This window comes from Coregonus lavaretus, assembly GCF_964263955.1.
Source record: "Coregonus lavaretus genome assembly, chromosome: 3".
In the NCBI taxonomy this organism is placed as follows: domain Eukaryota; kingdom Metazoa; phylum Chordata; class Actinopteri; order Salmoniformes; family Salmonidae; genus Coregonus; species Coregonus lavaretus.
Window position 1 is genome coordinate 26,610,144 of NC_139990.1, and position 17,117 is coordinate 26,627,260.

Below are 17,117 nucleotides of genomic sequence, written 5' to 3' on the forward strand. Positions count from 1 at the left end.
GGAATGCCAACTGCGAGCCAGGCCTAATCACCCAACATCGGTGCCCGACCTCACTAATGCTCTTGTGGCTGAATGGAAGCAAGTCCCTGCGGCAATGTTCCAACATCTAGTGGAAAGCCTTCACTGAAGAGTGGAGGCTGTTATAGCTGCAACTCTATATTAATGACCATGATTTTGGAATGAGATGTTTGATGAACAGGTGTCCACATACTATTGGCCATGTAGTGTATATTAAGGATTAATCAATATATTAGGCTTTATCTGTACAATTATATAAACTATACAATTGTATAACATCGAGTTCCTTGAAAATTACAATTTAAGTGCTTGAAAAAGGCCCTGAAAGTCCTTGAATTTGACTTGCCAATGTCTGTATGAACCCTGCTTAAAGGATGTATAGTCCTAGACCTATGTTGTTGTTGTTGTTGTATAGGTGGAGTTTGCACATATTTCTCTTAAGTACACATGTGGAACTGCATAAAAATCATTTATATTTTTGTTTCAAACCATTTTGAAATGTTTATCCCAATGTCACACATTGGCCCCATTTTATTTATAGAAATGCCCATGTGTTGAAGAGTGCCCAAGTGTGTTAGTTAACTTTCAACTTGAACTTTCAAAAGATAATAACTATAGGTTCTAAACAATGACATTTATCAACAAGTAAAAAGTTTGATGTTTTTTTGCTAAGGCTAAATGGTGAAGTGGTAGCCATTTATTTCAATAGGAACTGATCAGAAATGCCAACTTGGCAGCCCTATAGACAATACCAACCAGCCCAGCCATTTTGTATAATATGTCAGGTGAAATCTGACGACATTAAGCTTGAGCTTTGTCAACACTCTTGGGGGGTGATCACATGGAGACTACTGCCACCTATTGGTCGGAGTGTAGAATGCAATGCCTTTGACAACATATCTTAACATTCTAATTATACAAATATAAATGTTACATCATTTATATTTATTAAATTAGCTGTGGCTCAGTTGGTAGAGCATGGCACTTGCAACACCAAGGGTAGTGGGTTTGATTCCCGCTGGGGCCACCCATACAAATTGTCTTCTTTTCAATTTAAATGTTTTCTTTCCCCCTCATAGGGTCACTCCAAGGGCCCGTTCCTGGTGAGCGCCCCCCTGTCTACCATCATTAACTGGGAAAGAGAGTTTGAGATGTGGGCCCCGGACATGTACGTGGTGACCTACGTAGGAGACAAGGACAGCAGAGCCGTCATCAGAGAGAACGAGTTCTCCTTCGAGAACAACGCCATCCGTGGAGGCAAGAGAGCTTCTAAGATGAAGGTGAGAATTTTTGGGGAAAATGTGTAAAAATACAATTTAAAAAAAGATAAAATAGAACTGTCGTTTTCAACAAAGTTAGTGTTCTTTTGAAGTAAGGAAATACCTGTTTTTTTGTGTCAATATGTCATGATAACATCCCTCCTTCAATGATATGCTGGTGTGCGTCACGTTTTGAACCGTTCCCCCCTGTCGTGGCCATGTAGAAAGACTCATCGGTCAAGTTCCATGTGCTGCTGACGTCCTATGAGTTGATCACCATTGACATGGCCATCCTAGGATCCATAGACTGGGCCTGTCTGGTGGTCGATGAGGCCCACAGGCTCAAAAACAACCAGTCCAAGGTGAGAGATTATAGTTGTGAGGGTTTAAAGGGCTTGCATTATGGAGGTAGTTTCTTTGTTATGTGCAACATATTCCCTTATACTTCCAAATTGTTATTTTTCCTGAATAAGGGCAATGAGGCATCCCAAATTATATTTCTCATTATTTGGATATCCTCATTGTACAATGAAACTTCACCTAAACTGGTATGGCTGAAAGTACCATTGAGAAATACAAAAGTGTGCCTTTTTTTAGTTTAGTAACACTCTGTTTTCTCTCTCCTACAGTTCTTCAGGGTGCTGAACAACTATCCTCTCCAGCACAAGCTGCTACTGACCGGTACACCTCTACAGAACAACCTGGAAGAGTTGTTCCACCTGCTCAACTTCCTCACGCCAGAGAGATTCAGGTGTGTGTGTGTGTGTGTGTGTGTGTGTGTGTGTGTGTGTGTGTGTGTGTGTGTGTGTGTGTGTGTGTGTGTGTGTGTGCACACACATTCTGACCACATTACTCAAACATTACTTTCCCACTCAATCTCAACGACCACTTCACATCACCTGTATTACACCCCACTCATCTTAGACCAGTTATTATAGAGTTAACCATTACTTACTTTCCTGCATCTTCCTCTCTCTGTAGTAACCTGGAGGGTTTCCTGGAAGAGTTTGCTGACATCGCCAAAGAGGACCAGATCAAGAAGCTGCATGACATGCTGGGACCCCACATGCTCAGGAGACTGAAGGCTGACGTCTTCAAACACATGCCCTCCAAGACTGAGCTCATCGTCAGGGTGGAGCTCAGCCCCATGCAGAAGTGAGTGAGCGTGGGAAAGTGCATAGAGGGAGGGATATGGTGTGGTGAAGGGGTAAATTGAATAGTGGCAACCCAATTTTATGTGCTGTCTAACTTGGTTAAAGGGGTGATGTGATCAAATATATATAGTTAGAATGATTAGTTATCTTCCGTAGACTTTACTTAAACACAATCTTCCCTTGGGTTACTCAACTCATGAGAACTTTACAATAAAATTGGACTGTGGAAGTGGTATTAAATGTGGATTTTCTTATTGTCTTTTTCTTGATCTTTTTAGGAAGTACTACAAATTTATCCTCACCCGTAACTTTGAGGCCCTGAACACGCGCAGTGGTGGAAACCAAGTATCCCTGCTCAATGTGGTGATGGATCTCAAGAAGTGCTGCAATCACCCCTACCTCTTCCCTGTGGCTGCCATGGTACGACCCACATACTAATACATTTGAATGGGAATGGACCATGCTATTGGGATGGCTGGGTGGGTGGGGGGGGGGGGGGGGGGGGGGGGCATTAATTTTGTATATGCAGTCTTAGATACTATTTGCATCTAGCAGTGTCATGAATATGCATTATAACTTTTGTAGTCTTTTGCTGTAAGGCTCTATATAGCTGAGGCTCTTACTCTTGATTGGTCCCCCCCAATACAGGAAGCCCCAAAGATGCCCAATGGGATGTACGACGGTAGCGCCCTCACCAAGTCTGCCGGGAAACTGACGCTATTGCAGAAGATGATGAGAAAGCTGAAAGACGGAGGGCACAGAGTTCTCATCTTCTCTCAGGTTAGTTAACCAACACAAACACACATTCAAGAAGGATTCAAACATTTCAAAGGTCTTGGATACAAAAAGCACAAACCTCACATGGACACTGCTTACTCTTGTAGATTGTGTTATAGATTTGAAGATTATTTTGCCTCTCATGCATCAACTTTATTTGTTTACTCACCGCCCATTCACTCCCTCTGTCGTAGATGACCAAGATGCTTGACCTGCTGGAGGACTTCCTGGAGAACGAGGGCTACAAGTACGAGCGTATCGACGGAAGCATCACCGGGGGCATGAGACAGGAAGCCATCGACAGATTCAATGGTGAGGCTCACCCCACACTGACTTCCTCATTCACTCTACTAGATCACTAATGAGTATACTACAATTTCAGAGTGACTATTATATAGTTGAGTCTTTAGATCTAAATTAGGTGTATATATCCTATCATTGTTTGTTATCTAGAGTGATTGATATAAATAATAATTGATGTAGAAATCAAAAAGTGGTTTCGGTGGTGGGCGTGGTCGGCCCATCGGTGCAGCTGAATTTGTTCCGGTTCCTGGGCAAGAACATTTTTAGAGGCCACTATATTGGTGCTGTAGATACAGTTTGGCATGTTTAAGCCAATTTACTGCAATTCTACACATTTCTTCATGGAAATGTTTCAGTTTTAAAGCTAATTTCCTGCGATTTAACATTCTGCCTTGGCGCTAAGAGTTTTGCAGTTTTAAAGCTAATGTTCTGCAATGCCATGGCTAATGCTGTTTTCTTATGCTCAAACATAATAACAAAATCAATAATCCTGAATTCATAGGGCCTATTGCTACCATGGATGGCCACTAGATTATCGGCAGCTGATCTCTCGTTAAATCGTCAATATGTGCTAAAATCACCTGCACAGCTGATCAGGGGTCCCACGTAGCTCAGTTGGTAGAGCATGGTGCTTGCAATGTCAGGGTTGTGGGTTCGATTCCCACGAGGGACCAGTATGAAAATATATGCAGTTAAGAGCATCTGCTAAATGACTAAAATGTCAATCTCAATTGCACCCAATATTGGTCACCTTTTAATGCTCCCTAAAGCTGATGTTGGGGTTAACTTGTAGTCCCCCTTCCAACCAAAGTCTTTCAAGATACTGTATGTTCGCCCTCTGGTCGGTATTATCATCAGAATAACTTATTCTTACTTATTAAGCAGACTAAGGGCGATTTTAATGTATTTGACAATCATTCTGTACAACTGAAATAAAGTATTGCAATTTACCCGACACGTTGTATGAATGGAAAACTAATGTTGGTGTAGCCTACTCTTTTATTAGTTTCCCCAATTTATGTAATCCAATACAACTGTATTTAAAGGAAAATTGACTGGTATGATCAGATTGGGTGTAAAATAGATTCCTTTTTTTTCATATTTGAAATGTGTAGCCTAACTAAATCAAGTCAATCGTAAATGAGTTTTTATATATATATATATATATATACAGCTACAGAAAAAAATAAGAGACCAATGCAAAATTATCAGTTTCTCTGGTTTTACTATTTATAGGTATGTGTTTGGGTAAAATTTTAATTTTTTGTTTTATTCTATATAAACTGACATTTCTCCCAAATTCCAATTAAAAATATAACAAAAAAGATGCAGTGTTGTCAGACCTCGAATAATGCAAAGAAAATAAGTTCATGTTCATTTTTAAACAACATAATACTAATGTTTTAACTTAGGAAGAGTTCAGAAATCAATATTTGGTGGAATAACCTGCTTTTCAATCACAGCTTTCATGCGTCTTGGCATGCTCTCCACCAGTCTTTCACATTGATGTTGGGTGACTTTATGCCACTCCTGGCGCAAAAATTCAAGCAGCTCTGCTTTGTTTGATGGCTTGTGACCATCCATCTTCCTCTTGATCACATTCCAGAAGTTTTCAATGGGGTTCAGGTCTGGAGATTGGGCTGGCCATGACAGGGTCTTGATCTGGTGGTCCTCCATCCACACCTTGATTGACCTGGCTGTGTGGCATGGTGCATTGTCCTGCTGGAAAAACCAATCCTCAGAGTTGGGGAACAATGTCAGAGCAAAAGGAAGCACATTTTCTTCCAGGACATCCTTGTACGTGGCTTGATTCATGCGTCCTTCACAAAGACAAATCTGCCTGATTCCAGCCTTGCTGAAGCACGCCCAGATCATCACCGATCCTCCACCAAATTTCACAGTGGGTGCGAGACACTGTGGCTTTTAGGCCTCTCCAGGTCTCCGTCTAACCATTAGACGACCAGGTGTTGGGCAAAGCTGAAAATTGGACTCATCAGAGAAGATGACCTTACTCCAGTCCTCTACGGTCCAATCCTTATGGTCTTTTGCAAACCTCAGCCTGGCTCTTCTTTGCTTCTCATTGATGAAGGGCTTTTTTCTAGCTTTGCACGACTTCAGCCCTGCACCTAGGAGCCTGTTTCGAACCATCCTCGCCGTGCACTTCACCCCAGCTGCTGTTTGCCATTATTTTTGTAGGTCACTTGATGTCATCCTACGGTTGTTGAGTGACATTCAAATGAGTTGGCGGTCATCCCGGTCAGTAGAGAGTCGTTTTTTCGCCCTCTGCCGGTCTGTAGCTTTGTTGTCCCCAATATCTGCTGCTTGATCTTGTTCTTATGAACCGCCGTCTTTGACATTTTAAGGATGGAAGCAACCTGACGCTCACTGTATCCCTCTGCCAGAATTGAACCCTTCTTTTGCTCACTCAAAACTTTCCTTTTCAACTCTTTTGGCATGGTCAATAGTTATTTTTTTGATTAATATTACTTTAGAGGTACTATTAGCACTGTTTTTGCCATCCAGCTGGTCCTATTGCAAGAGGATGGTGATGACCACAGTAGTGTTTTTTATACTTTTCCTCGTTAAATAAGATTTGGTTCAGGTGATCACCTAATCAGTACCTAGTTCAGTAGAATGAGGTGCGCCTGTGTTGGAATTCAACAGACACTGGAATGGAATGGCGGTCATACATGTAGAGATGCTGATTGAAGAAAAATTTGCAGTGGTCTCTTAATTTTTTCCATATGCCTAATCTGTATTCTTTTTTAAAATCAAATGAAATGCCATTTTAAGCTGAAACATTTGAATGAAATAGGCTGTAGGACTACTAGGCTACTCCTATTCTTATAGTAAGCTATTTTACATTCATCAGCCTTAGGGTTTCCGATGCTCCTGATATGTCTTTATTTCATTGGGGTGGTAATAGAGAATTTAGACGACGAAAGTTGCAGCTGTCTGATATCAACGTACGGTCATCTAAATCACTGGTTTGTTCTTGCAATCAAGCTGGTTTTAGCACGCCGGTGCATGTAATCTCAAGTTAATATGGTTTTCAGAAAACCAGCGATAACACGGTGCGCCATCGGAAGTTCTGCGTCTTCGTTGCAGTTTTTGGAATGTTTAATTCTCCCTGACTGTCTAGCTTTTATTGTGGTTCTCAAAGATTATATTGTAAAAAAATATATAGGTCCATTATCTTTTCTAGATAGTTTACCCGGTTTTAGTTGTTTAAATAGGGAATTCTCAGTAGGGGGATATGGCACCACTGGCCACCCCACCACCGTTATTGTTGGCGAGCTGAGGAGCGTCATACACACTTATTTTTGCAGTACATATTGTGCTCGTCTATTGCGAGTGCAATGATGTCCGAGGAGAAAAACCATGTTCGTTGTTTGTAGTAACTGCTTTCTTGTTGTAATATCGAACACTTATTACTGTTTCACCATTTCAGGATTCCAGCTCAAAGTTTACACTGAATGCGTTTTTCCATCCCGAAAATACAATTATAATTACTTTTTTACACTGTTTGGATTTAGGCGGCCTGAAAAAACACTTAAGCAGCCCACCCAAGCATTTTCTATGCAGAAAAATCGCTGGAAAGTGAACGATATAAAGATAAAGCAAGTGGTTGATGTAAATATAGCTAGTTATTGATGTAGAAAGTGATTGATATATAGGTATAGTGATAGGTCTGAGTGGTTGATCTGTTTGTTCCCAAGCTCCGGGAGCGCTGCAGTTTGCCTTCCTGCTGTCAACGAGAGCTGGAGGTCTGGGTATCAACCTGGCCACCGCCGACACTGTCATCATCTACGACTCCGACTGGAACCCTCACAACGACATCCAGGTAACACACTTGGAACCGTCACACACAGGCCCAAGCCCAATGATCTTCAAGAATTTGATTAGTATAAGTAATATGGTGAACCTAGCCTATCAGAGGGCAAGGTGGAGCTATTACCATATTGCTTACACCTGTCCAATCCAATCCGATCTCAACAAGTGCTTAGGGATCGATTTTAGGATTGGGCCATTCACCATCTCCTTGTTCTCCATTATATAAACGTTTATTAAGGTGGTTGCAAGGATGAAAGGTTCATACAGTTTGTCTCTGTCACTTCCTCGACTCAGGCGTTCAGCAGAGCTCACCGTATCGGACAGAACAAGAAGGTGATGATCTACCGCTTCGTCACAAAGGCCTCTGTGGAGGAGAGGATCACTCAGGTAAAGAGGCTGTCACCTCTCCTGCACCATCACAATGACCTCTTCACAACGCAACACAACAATCTGTATCATAGAAATGCTACCTTGTTGATGGATCCAATGAATGTTGTGTGTGAAACCGAGCCTTGTCTGTCAGCGCTACTCATTTAATTTCCTTGGCCTATATGGGCAGAAAGAAAGTCAATGCAGACATTGAAACGGCCATGTTTCCTACCTCTCCAGGTTGCCAAAAAGAAGATGATGTTGACCCACTTGGTGGTACGTCCTGGTCTGGGCTCCAAGACGGGCTCCATGTCCAAACAGGAGCTGGACGACATCCTCAAGTTCGGCACGGAGGAGCTGTTCAAGGATGAGCTTGGAAAGGGGGACAAAGAAGGTAAAGAAAATTCCTGCTGTTGTAAACATGGATGGCTGGGGGGATGGCTGGATAGGTGGAATAGTGGAGTGGATGGTTGTTCGTCTGTCAAATCACCTTTCAGTTGGCTTGAAAGTGAGCAATGAAATGTCCTCTTTTTATTTTTACCTGCCCACAGCAGGTTACTGGAAGCGTGTTGCAGGTGAACAGAAAACGAGCAAAGGCCAGCAGATACGAACAGTCAAATAAGCTGATAGTTTGTTGTTTATTACTTATTAGGTGAAATTATCAACATTTCTAACATTTCCCCCCCATAACTTAATCGAGCATCTGACCAGATTACATAAGGTTTTCATTCTGGGTAAACCGAGATTAATAACATCATAATGATTTGAAGATGTTTAGAGCAGATGTTGTTCAAGATAAGGTTATGAAAATGTTTAACACGTTCTGATAATGTTTAGACCATGTTCTGATAATGTTTAGATGGAACATGTCCATAATGTCATGATAATGTTCCCCAGGTGAGAACAAGGAGGAGGACAGCCAGGTGATCCACTACGATGACATGGCAGTGGACAGACTGCTGGACCGGAACCAGGAGTCCGAAACCCCGGAGGAACCGGAGATCGGAAGCATGAATGAGTACCTCGGCTCCTTCAAGGTGGCCCAGTATGTGGTCAAGGACGAGGAGGAGGCGGTAAGGGTATTTTTTGGTCATACGCCATTTTAGCAGACACTTTGATCCAAAGTGACGTTTTACATTTTTAGAAGGTCAACTCCTAAGTGGCCCAGAAGTTGTGAGTGTGTGTAACCGATGTCTCATTTGACACCGGCACACTTGATCAATGAATCACCTTCGCACCTCTCTCCCTCCCTCTCACTTGGCCCCCCTCAGGAGGAGGAAGTACAGAGAGAGATCATCAAGCAGGAGGAGAGTGTAGACCCAGACTACTGGGAGAAGCTGCTCAGGCACCACTATGAGCAGCAGCAGGAGGACCTGGCCCGTAACCTGGGCAAGGGCAAGCGCATCCGCAAGCAGGTCAACTACAACGACGGTTCCCAGGAGGACCGAGGTAGTAGACGGGGTAACAACAACAAACGCCATTACTTACTTACATGTGTGTGTGTCTGTGTGTGAGAGAAGCATGGCGGTATGCAATGTGTAGGAGCATGGAGGTTTGGGTGTGAGTGTCACCGATGAAGTCTTAGTAACTGAGTGGTGTCAGGTGCTCGTGCTGGTTTGATTATTCCTTACCTACTGCATGAGGCATGCCTCTTCATCTGTCACAGTTGTGGTGGGAATTGGAATTTTCATCTAATTTGCATTACCTCTTCAGAAAGGCTCTGTGTCAATTCTCAGAAAGCCTGGTAAATTTTACATTTAAGTCATTTAGCAGACGCTCTTATCCAGAGCGACTTACAGGAACAATTAGGGTTAAGTGCCTTACTTAAGGGCACATCGACAGATTTTTCACCTAGTCGGCTCGGGGATTAGAACCAGCAACCTTTCGGTTACTGGCACAACGCTCTTACCCACTAAGCCCGGCGTAAATCTTCAGATATGTTAGTGATCTTCTATTCCCAACAATAATAATCCAACCTATTCAGAATTACATTATGATGAGTGGATATCTGTTCAAGTCCTTGTTAGTTTTATGTTGGAAAGACCGCTTTCCTTGTTAACTTTTGATACCTGAATACAATGCATTGCAATGGCGTGAACAACACTACCCACAATGCATTGCAAGGCCACCATTATCTCAGGCTCCTCACCAAGAGGAAGAAAATGCCAGCACCCGCCCCCACAAAATGTGACACTCTTTTATTCTAGTACCCCAAGAGATGGAAGAATGAGTTGGCGTGTGTGACTAAATTCTGGTTGTGTGTTTGCTTGGTTTGTGTTTTTTGTACCCCTTCCCTCTTTTGAGTTGGGAAACAGTGCATCTCTTCTCGCCTACTAACTGTACACATACTAGCTTAAACAATGTCTCACGTGGTTTGAGTCAGCTATTCACACTCGGGCACTGCTTGTGTATGTGTGGGCAAGTTGAGACACATCACCCCCATATCTGTGACGGTGGTTTCCTTCTAGCGCTCTGTACTGGTTCTGGTTGTCAACCTTTCACTCGAAGTCAACTTCCTTGTAGAATCTTCTCCCCCTTTTTGAATGTTCATCTTTTAATATTTGTTTTAATAAGTTGAAGGAAGTTTCTGGACTGTGTACTGAAACTGCTCCCCGTGTCTCTTCTGTCTCCAAGCAGATTGGCAGGATGACCAATCAGACAACAACTCGGACTACTCTGTGGCCTCCGAGGAGGGTGACGAGGACTTTGATGAGCGGGCAGAAGGTAAGCGAAAGTGTTTGTGGACAGATGGTGTCTCTGTCGGTGGTGTGTTTGTGAAGCTTAAGAGAATAACTTTTCATGTTTTCCTTTTTTTCTGGCGGTGCAGCCAACTCTCGCAGACCCAACAGGAAAGGTATGCGAGGCGACAGGGACAAGCCACTGCCCCCCCTGCTGGCCAGAGTGGGAGGCAACATCGAGGTCAGCTGTCAATCAATGTCCATCGATCACTGCACTCTGAACCAATGCTCTGCATGATTCTGAATGTGTTTGCAATTTAGCTTATCTACTGATGGTTGGGGGTCAATCTGTAGACTACCTGTTAACTCAACACTAACCCTGCCTCTCTGGTGTTCAGGTGTTGGGCTTCAACGTTCGCCAGAGGAAGGCCTTCCTGAATGCAGTGATGCGTTATGGGATGCCGCCCCAGGACGCCTTCACCACCCAGTGGCTGGTCAGAGACCTGCGCGGGAAATCTGAGAAAGAGTTCAAGTGAGTAACTAACATGTTATAGTGTAAATCAAAATAGTAATGCCCTGATATTGGTTGAATTTCTCTTCTCTTTTTTTTTCATCGGATCCACTGCTCTTTTCTCCTCTTTCTTTCTTTGTCTCTCTCAGGGCGTACGTCTCGCTCTTCATGAGACACCTGTGTGAGCCCGGCGCCGACGGGGCCGAGACCTTCGCCGACGGCGTCCCCCGTGAAGGGTTGTCGCGGCAACACGTACTCACCCGCATCGGTGTGATGTCACTGATCCGCAAGAAGGTAAAGCCCAGTTCCTGTTTGGGGTAGTTGGAGGAATTCAATTCAACTGTCATACTTTTAAGTGAAAGTGTAACGGTGTTACTGGTCTTATGATGACGTATGACCCTGTGTGTCATTATCTGTCCTGACTGCGTTCTGACCATGTTTTCGACCAGGTCCAGGAGTTTGAGCACGTCAACGGCCAGTGGTCCATGCCCTGGATGATGGAGCTGGAGGAGAGTAAAAAAGCTGCAGCCGCTGCAGCTGGAGCCCACCCCGACTCCCCAGGGAAGACGCCCTCTATAGGCACGCCTGCAGACACACAGCCCAACACGCCCGCCACAGGTACAGACCGCTACATACTCTTTCACGCCCCTCTCCCTGATCCCTGCTCTTTCTGCATTTCCTATGGCTAATCCGTCTTTCCCTGCTGTATTGGCCTGTAACCCCAATCTCTGCAAGTACGTACCGTGTCTCGCAGAGTGTAGACCCTCTGCTGCGGTAATGCTTTTAACCCCTGTTCCCCTCTGTGTGCTCGCCCTCCCCAGCCCCCAAAACTCCCTCCACTGGCACACCCGCAGACACGCAACCCAACACGCCCGCCCCAGGTAAACCAACTCTGTCCCCCCCGTCTACCTCCACACCCTCTCACTGTTCCAGGACTCTTGACATGCAGGGTCAAACACTGACTCAAGCACTGCTGCTGCTATGTTGGTTTTAGTGAAACCACAATAGAATAAGAGTGTTTAGTGTGTAAAATGTGGAACTGTCAATGAATGCTTAGCGATGTGGAAATTGGATAAAATATGATGTTCTGTTGGTTTAGCAGACGATCCGTCGAAGACTGAAGACGCTGTGAAGGACGGCGAGAAAGAGGAGAAGAAAGACGGAGAGGTGGAGAAGGAGGAGTCCGGAAAGACGGAAGACCCAGAGGTAAAGAATGATACACTTGGTCAATAGACTAGAATAGGGCAATGGCTAACCAAAGCCAACCAATGTATCATACTTGTACATGGGGTATTGATACCACGGTATATCATTGTTGTGAAGTTTGAGATTGAACTCCTTATCCAGAATGCTTAGGGTTAGTTTAGTAAGTTTTTTAAAACGTCTGTGTGTTCTGTGCTTCTGGTTGTAATAAATGTTCCTCTCTTACAGATAATTCCGATCCCTGATAAAGATGAGAAGACTCCTTCCCCTGAACAGAAAGGGAAGGAAACAGAGGAAGAAGAGCCCATGGAAACAGAAGAGCCTACCAATGGAGAGGCGGGAAAGGAGAAGGATGACGAGACTGCAGAGAGGAGTGCTGAGGGAGGAGAGGAGAGGGGAGGAGAGGAGACCAAGTCTCCAGCAGCAGAGGCCAAGATGGACGTGTCGGAGGTCAAATCTGAAGACTCCGAGGCCAAAGGTGATGTCCTAATAAAATATGCTTCAGTACAATTTTTCCATAGTACCTTTTCTATTATACACTCGTTTGCTAATGTCTCCCCCTCTTTCTCTCCATCCTCCTGGATTTGCAGCAAAAGAGAAGACTGAAAAGATGGACACCACTCCTGCCTCAGAGGAAAAGAAAGGTAGCTCCTCTCTCCATTTCCTCTCTCGCTCATTTTACCCTACTGTCGGTCCTGTGCCTTGCGTTGGTTGACGTTTCTGCTTCACCCCATTTTCTATCTGATTCTGTCTGCAGAACAAAAGGAGGTGAAGGAGGGCGTGAAGGCGGAGGAGCTGGCCAAGCTGCAGAACGGGGACAGTGTGAAGGATGGCGTGAAGGCGGAGGAGCCGGCCAAGCTGCAGAACGGGGACAGTGTGAAGGAGGGCGCGGCGGCCGGAGTCAGTGAGGAGAAGAAGAAAGCCAAGACAAGGTTCATGTTCAACATCGCCGATGGAGGATTCACAGGTAAGAGGACTGGAGTGTCACGAGGGAAAGAATACGCACACATGCACAGATCTCAACTCTGTCTCAATTGAGTTTCGGTTGGTTTCATACACATGTTAAGCACTACTCTTGGACTAAACTGCATTTACAATGGTATCAAGTTCAAGTCTCAATTGTTACTTCAGGGAATCACTGTTCTCCCCCCTACAGAGCTGCACTCCTTATGGCAGAACGAGGAGAGAGCCGCCACCGTCACCAAGAAGACCAATGAGATCTGGCACCGTCGCCACGACTACTGGCTGCTGGCTGGCATCATACAGTATCCTTTTATACCAGTGTTGACAAACTATGCTGCCCACTGTGGGTCTTTGCAAACAAACATTAGTGCAGCACTCTCCAAATGACAGAACTCAGTGATTTACTGTCAAATCTTTCTCTTCAAAATGTAACCGGTGCAACACTCATTGGAAAATTAGACCCATGGGGCGGCGCACAATTGGCCCAGCGTCGTCCAGGGTAGGGGAGGGAATGGCCGGCAGGGGATGTAGCTCAGTTGGTAGAGCATGGCGTTTGCAACGCCACGGTTGTGGGTTCGATAAAATAATGTATGTGCTAACTGTAAGTCGCTCTGGATAAGAGCGTCTGCTAAATGACTTAAATGTAAATGTAAAATTGGCTCCACGGTGGACTGCCTGTAGCAGCAAAAAGTACCATCTCAACATATCTATTAACTATGACCAGCTTCAAGTATTGGTCAATGGTCACATACATTAGGCCAATATTGGTCATACCGCAAACAGTGGGGCCAGTCTGTTTTGTTTTTCCCTTGACTCTGGCGACCCCTAGACACGGCTACGCGCGCTGGCAGGACATCCAGAACGACGTGAAGTACGCCATCCTCAACGAGCCCTTCAAGGCTGAGATGAACCGAGGCAACTTCCTGGAGATAAAAAACAAGTTTCTGGCCAGGAGGTTCAAGGTATAAAGGCCTTTATTAACGATTATCATTTATGAGCCAACCCTTCTTATGTTTGTCAGCAGTTCTCATTTTCACTCTTATCGCATACAGGTTTGTTGTGCTCCATGTACACGCCATGCATTTGAATTGATGTATTCTTATCCACCCCTCTGCTTCCCCATCTCCTCTCGTCCTTCCTCCCCCTAGCTGCTGGAGCAGGCTCTGGTGATCGAAGAGCAGCTTCGCCGGGCGGCCTACCTCAACATGTCGGAGGACCCTTCCCACCCCTCCATGGCCCTCAACACGCGCTTCAGCGAGGTGGAATGTCTGGCCGAGTCCCACCAACACCTCAGCAAGGAATCCATGTCGGGGAACAAGCCCGCCAACGCCGTCCTGCACAAAGGTAGCTAGCCAGCCAGCACTCGCCTAGTACGCATGGGTCGAGTTCATTTAGGGCACACTGTAGAATAATGTTGGCAACGGAAAATTAAAATGGTTCCTATGGTACCTCCCCATTTCACTTTGTGTCTGACTGTTTTGTGCCTACTGAACATGACCCTGTGCAAAGGAATAGGAAGAATAGTCTCTTTGCTGACATAAAACAGACCATAATACATTTCTCAACCTAACCTAAAGTACCTTAAGGCTTAGTTGACGATTTGTAAAGTTAATAATAATGAATATGCTGCGTCATTCAAATCATATTACTAGCTAGCTAGTTAACCAAATATAAACTTGCCATAATCAGTCCTGCAATTCCGTGGGCCACCACCAGATATTACAGTTAATCTATAAACATTCTACATTCTATAAACCTCTACATTCCTGTTCGGCACAGCAGAAGATGATGCGCCCAAGCTTGGAATCATGGCCCTTTTTATATATTTATTTTTGTGTGTGTAAGTTGGCAAGCACTTCCAGGTTCTCATTCTCTCTCTCGCTTTCCCTCTCAGTGCTGAAACAGCTGGAGGAGCTGCTCAGTGACATGAAGGCAGACGTGACCCGTCTCCCGGCAACCATCGCCCGGATACCCCCAGTCGCAGTGAGACTCCAGATGTCCGAGAGGAACATCCTGAGCCGCCTGGCCAGCAGAGGCCCCGAACCACAGCCTCAACAACCGCAGGTAAGCACCCACCCCAAAGAGGAGTGTGTGTGTTAATGTTTTGTATACGAGTCTTGTCATGTTTTGTAATGGGGTTGTTGCGTTCTTTCTTCTACAGCTGTCACAACAGTAGCCTGGCTTAGGCTTGGCACCCTTGAACCCCACCACCTCTACATTCCTGATCGGCACAGCAGAAGAGGATGCGCCCAAGCTTGAAACCACGGCCCTTTATATAATATGGACTTGCAGCGTTCCTACAGGCTGACTCCTGGACACTGTGGAAATAATAGCTATTTTATTTTTACCTTTTGTTTTGACTTTATTAATATTATTGTTATAATGTTATTATGATGGTTTTTTTGGGACCTAAATAAAAATGTAATAAAGGATTTTGTTTGTTTTTATCATGCGATGGGGGGGGGGGGGGGGGGTTTGGAGGGAATATGATTCAATGGTGTATATGCAAGGCTATGAAAATATACAGAACAGGGAGGATCTATCTAATCACATAAGTGACTGAATATTAGTTTTTACCTCTTTTTGTTCCAGTCAAGATAATTCATTTAGACATTGAAGTAACAGACAGATTGATGATTAGGAAATACTGTGCTTTTATGTAACCCACCCAAGACTTGTAATAACATTTTAGTAATTTAGCAGACACTCTTATCCAGACTGACAGTTAGTGAGTGCATACATTTTTTCATACTGGCCCCCCGTGGGAAACGAACACACAACCCTGGCGTTGCAAGCGCCATGTTCTACCAGCTGAGCTACACAGGGCCACCAGTTGGGGAACCCTGGCGTAGGCTGTGTAGGGCCCTTTTATATGATAAAGGAAATGCCCAGACCTTAGTGGTACTGTGTGGCTCAGATAGGAGCTTGGTGGCAACAATGCCAGTGTTGTGTGTGTTCGATTCCCACTGGGGCCAGCCATATGAAATTGTATGCACTCACTGATGTTAATTGCTTTGGATGAAGTCTCAAATGACATCAATTATTACCAGGTAAAATCAAATTCCCATGAACCCGGTGGAGGCACACAGAATCTCTTCAAAATGTCTAGTGTTGCACAGACATTGTTTAAATAGAGGGAGTATAAAGAACACTATTTTGATGGCAATATTCTGACGCACAGCACAACTGCAAAGAAGACGACCTGGAACGCGACCATAATTCAATTGGATGACGTTATCACATTACGTCTCAACGGAAGTAGCGGTCGATAACTTTGTGTTTGTGCGGCGAAAGCTATGGAACTTACTATCAACAAATCCAGAGCAACATTACCGACAATGGCATTGGCAGATGATTTCGGAGGGACATGGTCCCGGGAGGAGGCAAAAGCGCTTATCGCCATATGGTCAAACGAACAGATTCGTCAGACGTTGGAACAAAGTTATAGACAGAACACTACAGCGAAATTTCGGAGTGGTTAAACGACCATGGCTTCAAAAGGACTTGTAAGCAGTGCCAAATAAATATAAAGGACATGAAGTATAGGTATAGACAAACACTAAGGAACCCAAGCAGTAGTGGCCGAGTGACCTGTCCATCCTTTTCTGAACTGCACACATTTCTCGCCTCCAAGCCTAATATGCCTCAGTCTAAGGAACTCAACGATGAGGAAGATAATGGTAAGCAAATTCAGCTATGTGAAGCTATAACATCAAGACCTTCTAGTGTTGGTTGAATTTGCTATCATGGTTAGCGTCTGGTTGAATTAGCTAGTTAACGGTACTTAACAGCACTCAGTTACTTTATTAAAATGTATTGCACTAGTAACAGTATTGAAACTTCAGTTATTTGCAGTATAAATGTATTATTTTGGACGCAGTGAACTAGCTACAAAATTACTGCACTGTTGACAACATACTGCAGTAACACTAGCCTGAGTGCCAGTCTGTCTGTGCTCTCATGTCAACTCCTTGTCACTCGATCATTGTCATGCCAAACAAAAACTGTGAGCTGGAAAGTCACTAAATGTTTACTTTCCTACCAGGTC

At 44.4% G+C, this 17,117-nt stretch overlaps 1 protein-coding gene across 4 annotated transcripts in view; it reads left to right on the plus strand.

Moving 5' to 3' along the window:
* Positions 1-15,501, plus strand: part of LOC311110383 (chromodomain-helicase-DNA-binding protein 4-like) — a 29,468-nt gene extending 13,967 nt beyond the window's left edge. Inside the window, exons 15-42 of one of the 4 annotated variants that reach the window (XM_084153003.1) lie at positions 1,098-1,298; positions 1,502-1,639; positions 1,907-2,028; positions 2,259-2,432; positions 2,710-2,851; positions 3,080-3,211; positions 3,403-3,520; positions 7,231-7,355; positions 7,640-7,732; positions 7,955-8,108; positions 8,266-8,289; positions 8,612-8,787; positions 8,986-9,175; positions 10,349-10,438; positions 10,542-10,633; positions 10,791-10,924; positions 11,053-11,197; positions 11,353-11,521; positions 11,725-11,784; positions 12,003-12,109; positions 12,335-12,584; positions 12,697-12,750; positions 12,864-13,073; positions 13,263-13,371; positions 13,899-14,031; positions 14,218-14,413; positions 14,964-15,133; positions 15,231-15,501. In XM_084153003.1, coding sequence (XP_084009129.1) covers positions 1,098-1,298; positions 1,502-1,639; positions 1,907-2,028; positions 2,259-2,432; positions 2,710-2,851; positions 3,080-3,211; positions 3,403-3,520; positions 7,231-7,355; positions 7,640-7,732; positions 7,955-8,108; positions 8,266-8,289; positions 8,612-8,787; positions 8,986-9,175; positions 10,349-10,438; positions 10,542-10,633; positions 10,791-10,924; positions 11,053-11,197; positions 11,353-11,521; positions 11,725-11,784; positions 12,003-12,109; positions 12,335-12,584; positions 12,697-12,750; positions 12,864-13,073; positions 13,263-13,371; positions 13,899-14,031; positions 14,218-14,413; positions 14,964-15,133; positions 15,231-15,245 — 3,723 coding nt within the window. In that variant the 3' untranslated portion in view covers positions 15,246-15,501. The remainder of the gene's footprint in view (positions 1-1,097; positions 1,299-1,501; positions 1,640-1,906; positions 2,029-2,258; positions 2,433-2,709; positions 2,852-3,079; positions 3,212-3,402; positions 3,521-7,230; positions 7,356-7,639; positions 7,733-7,954; positions 8,109-8,265; positions 8,290-8,611; positions 8,788-8,985; positions 9,176-10,348; positions 10,439-10,541; positions 10,634-10,790; positions 10,925-11,052; positions 11,198-11,352; positions 11,522-11,724; positions 11,785-12,002; positions 12,110-12,334; positions 12,585-12,696; positions 12,751-12,863; positions 13,074-13,262; positions 13,372-13,898; positions 14,032-14,217; positions 14,414-14,963; positions 15,134-15,230) is intronic. The other 3 variants (XM_084153004.1, XM_084153005.1, XM_084153006.1) reach the window with 3 other exon arrangements.
* The last annotated feature ends 1,616 nt before the right edge of the window (positions 15,502-17,117 follow it).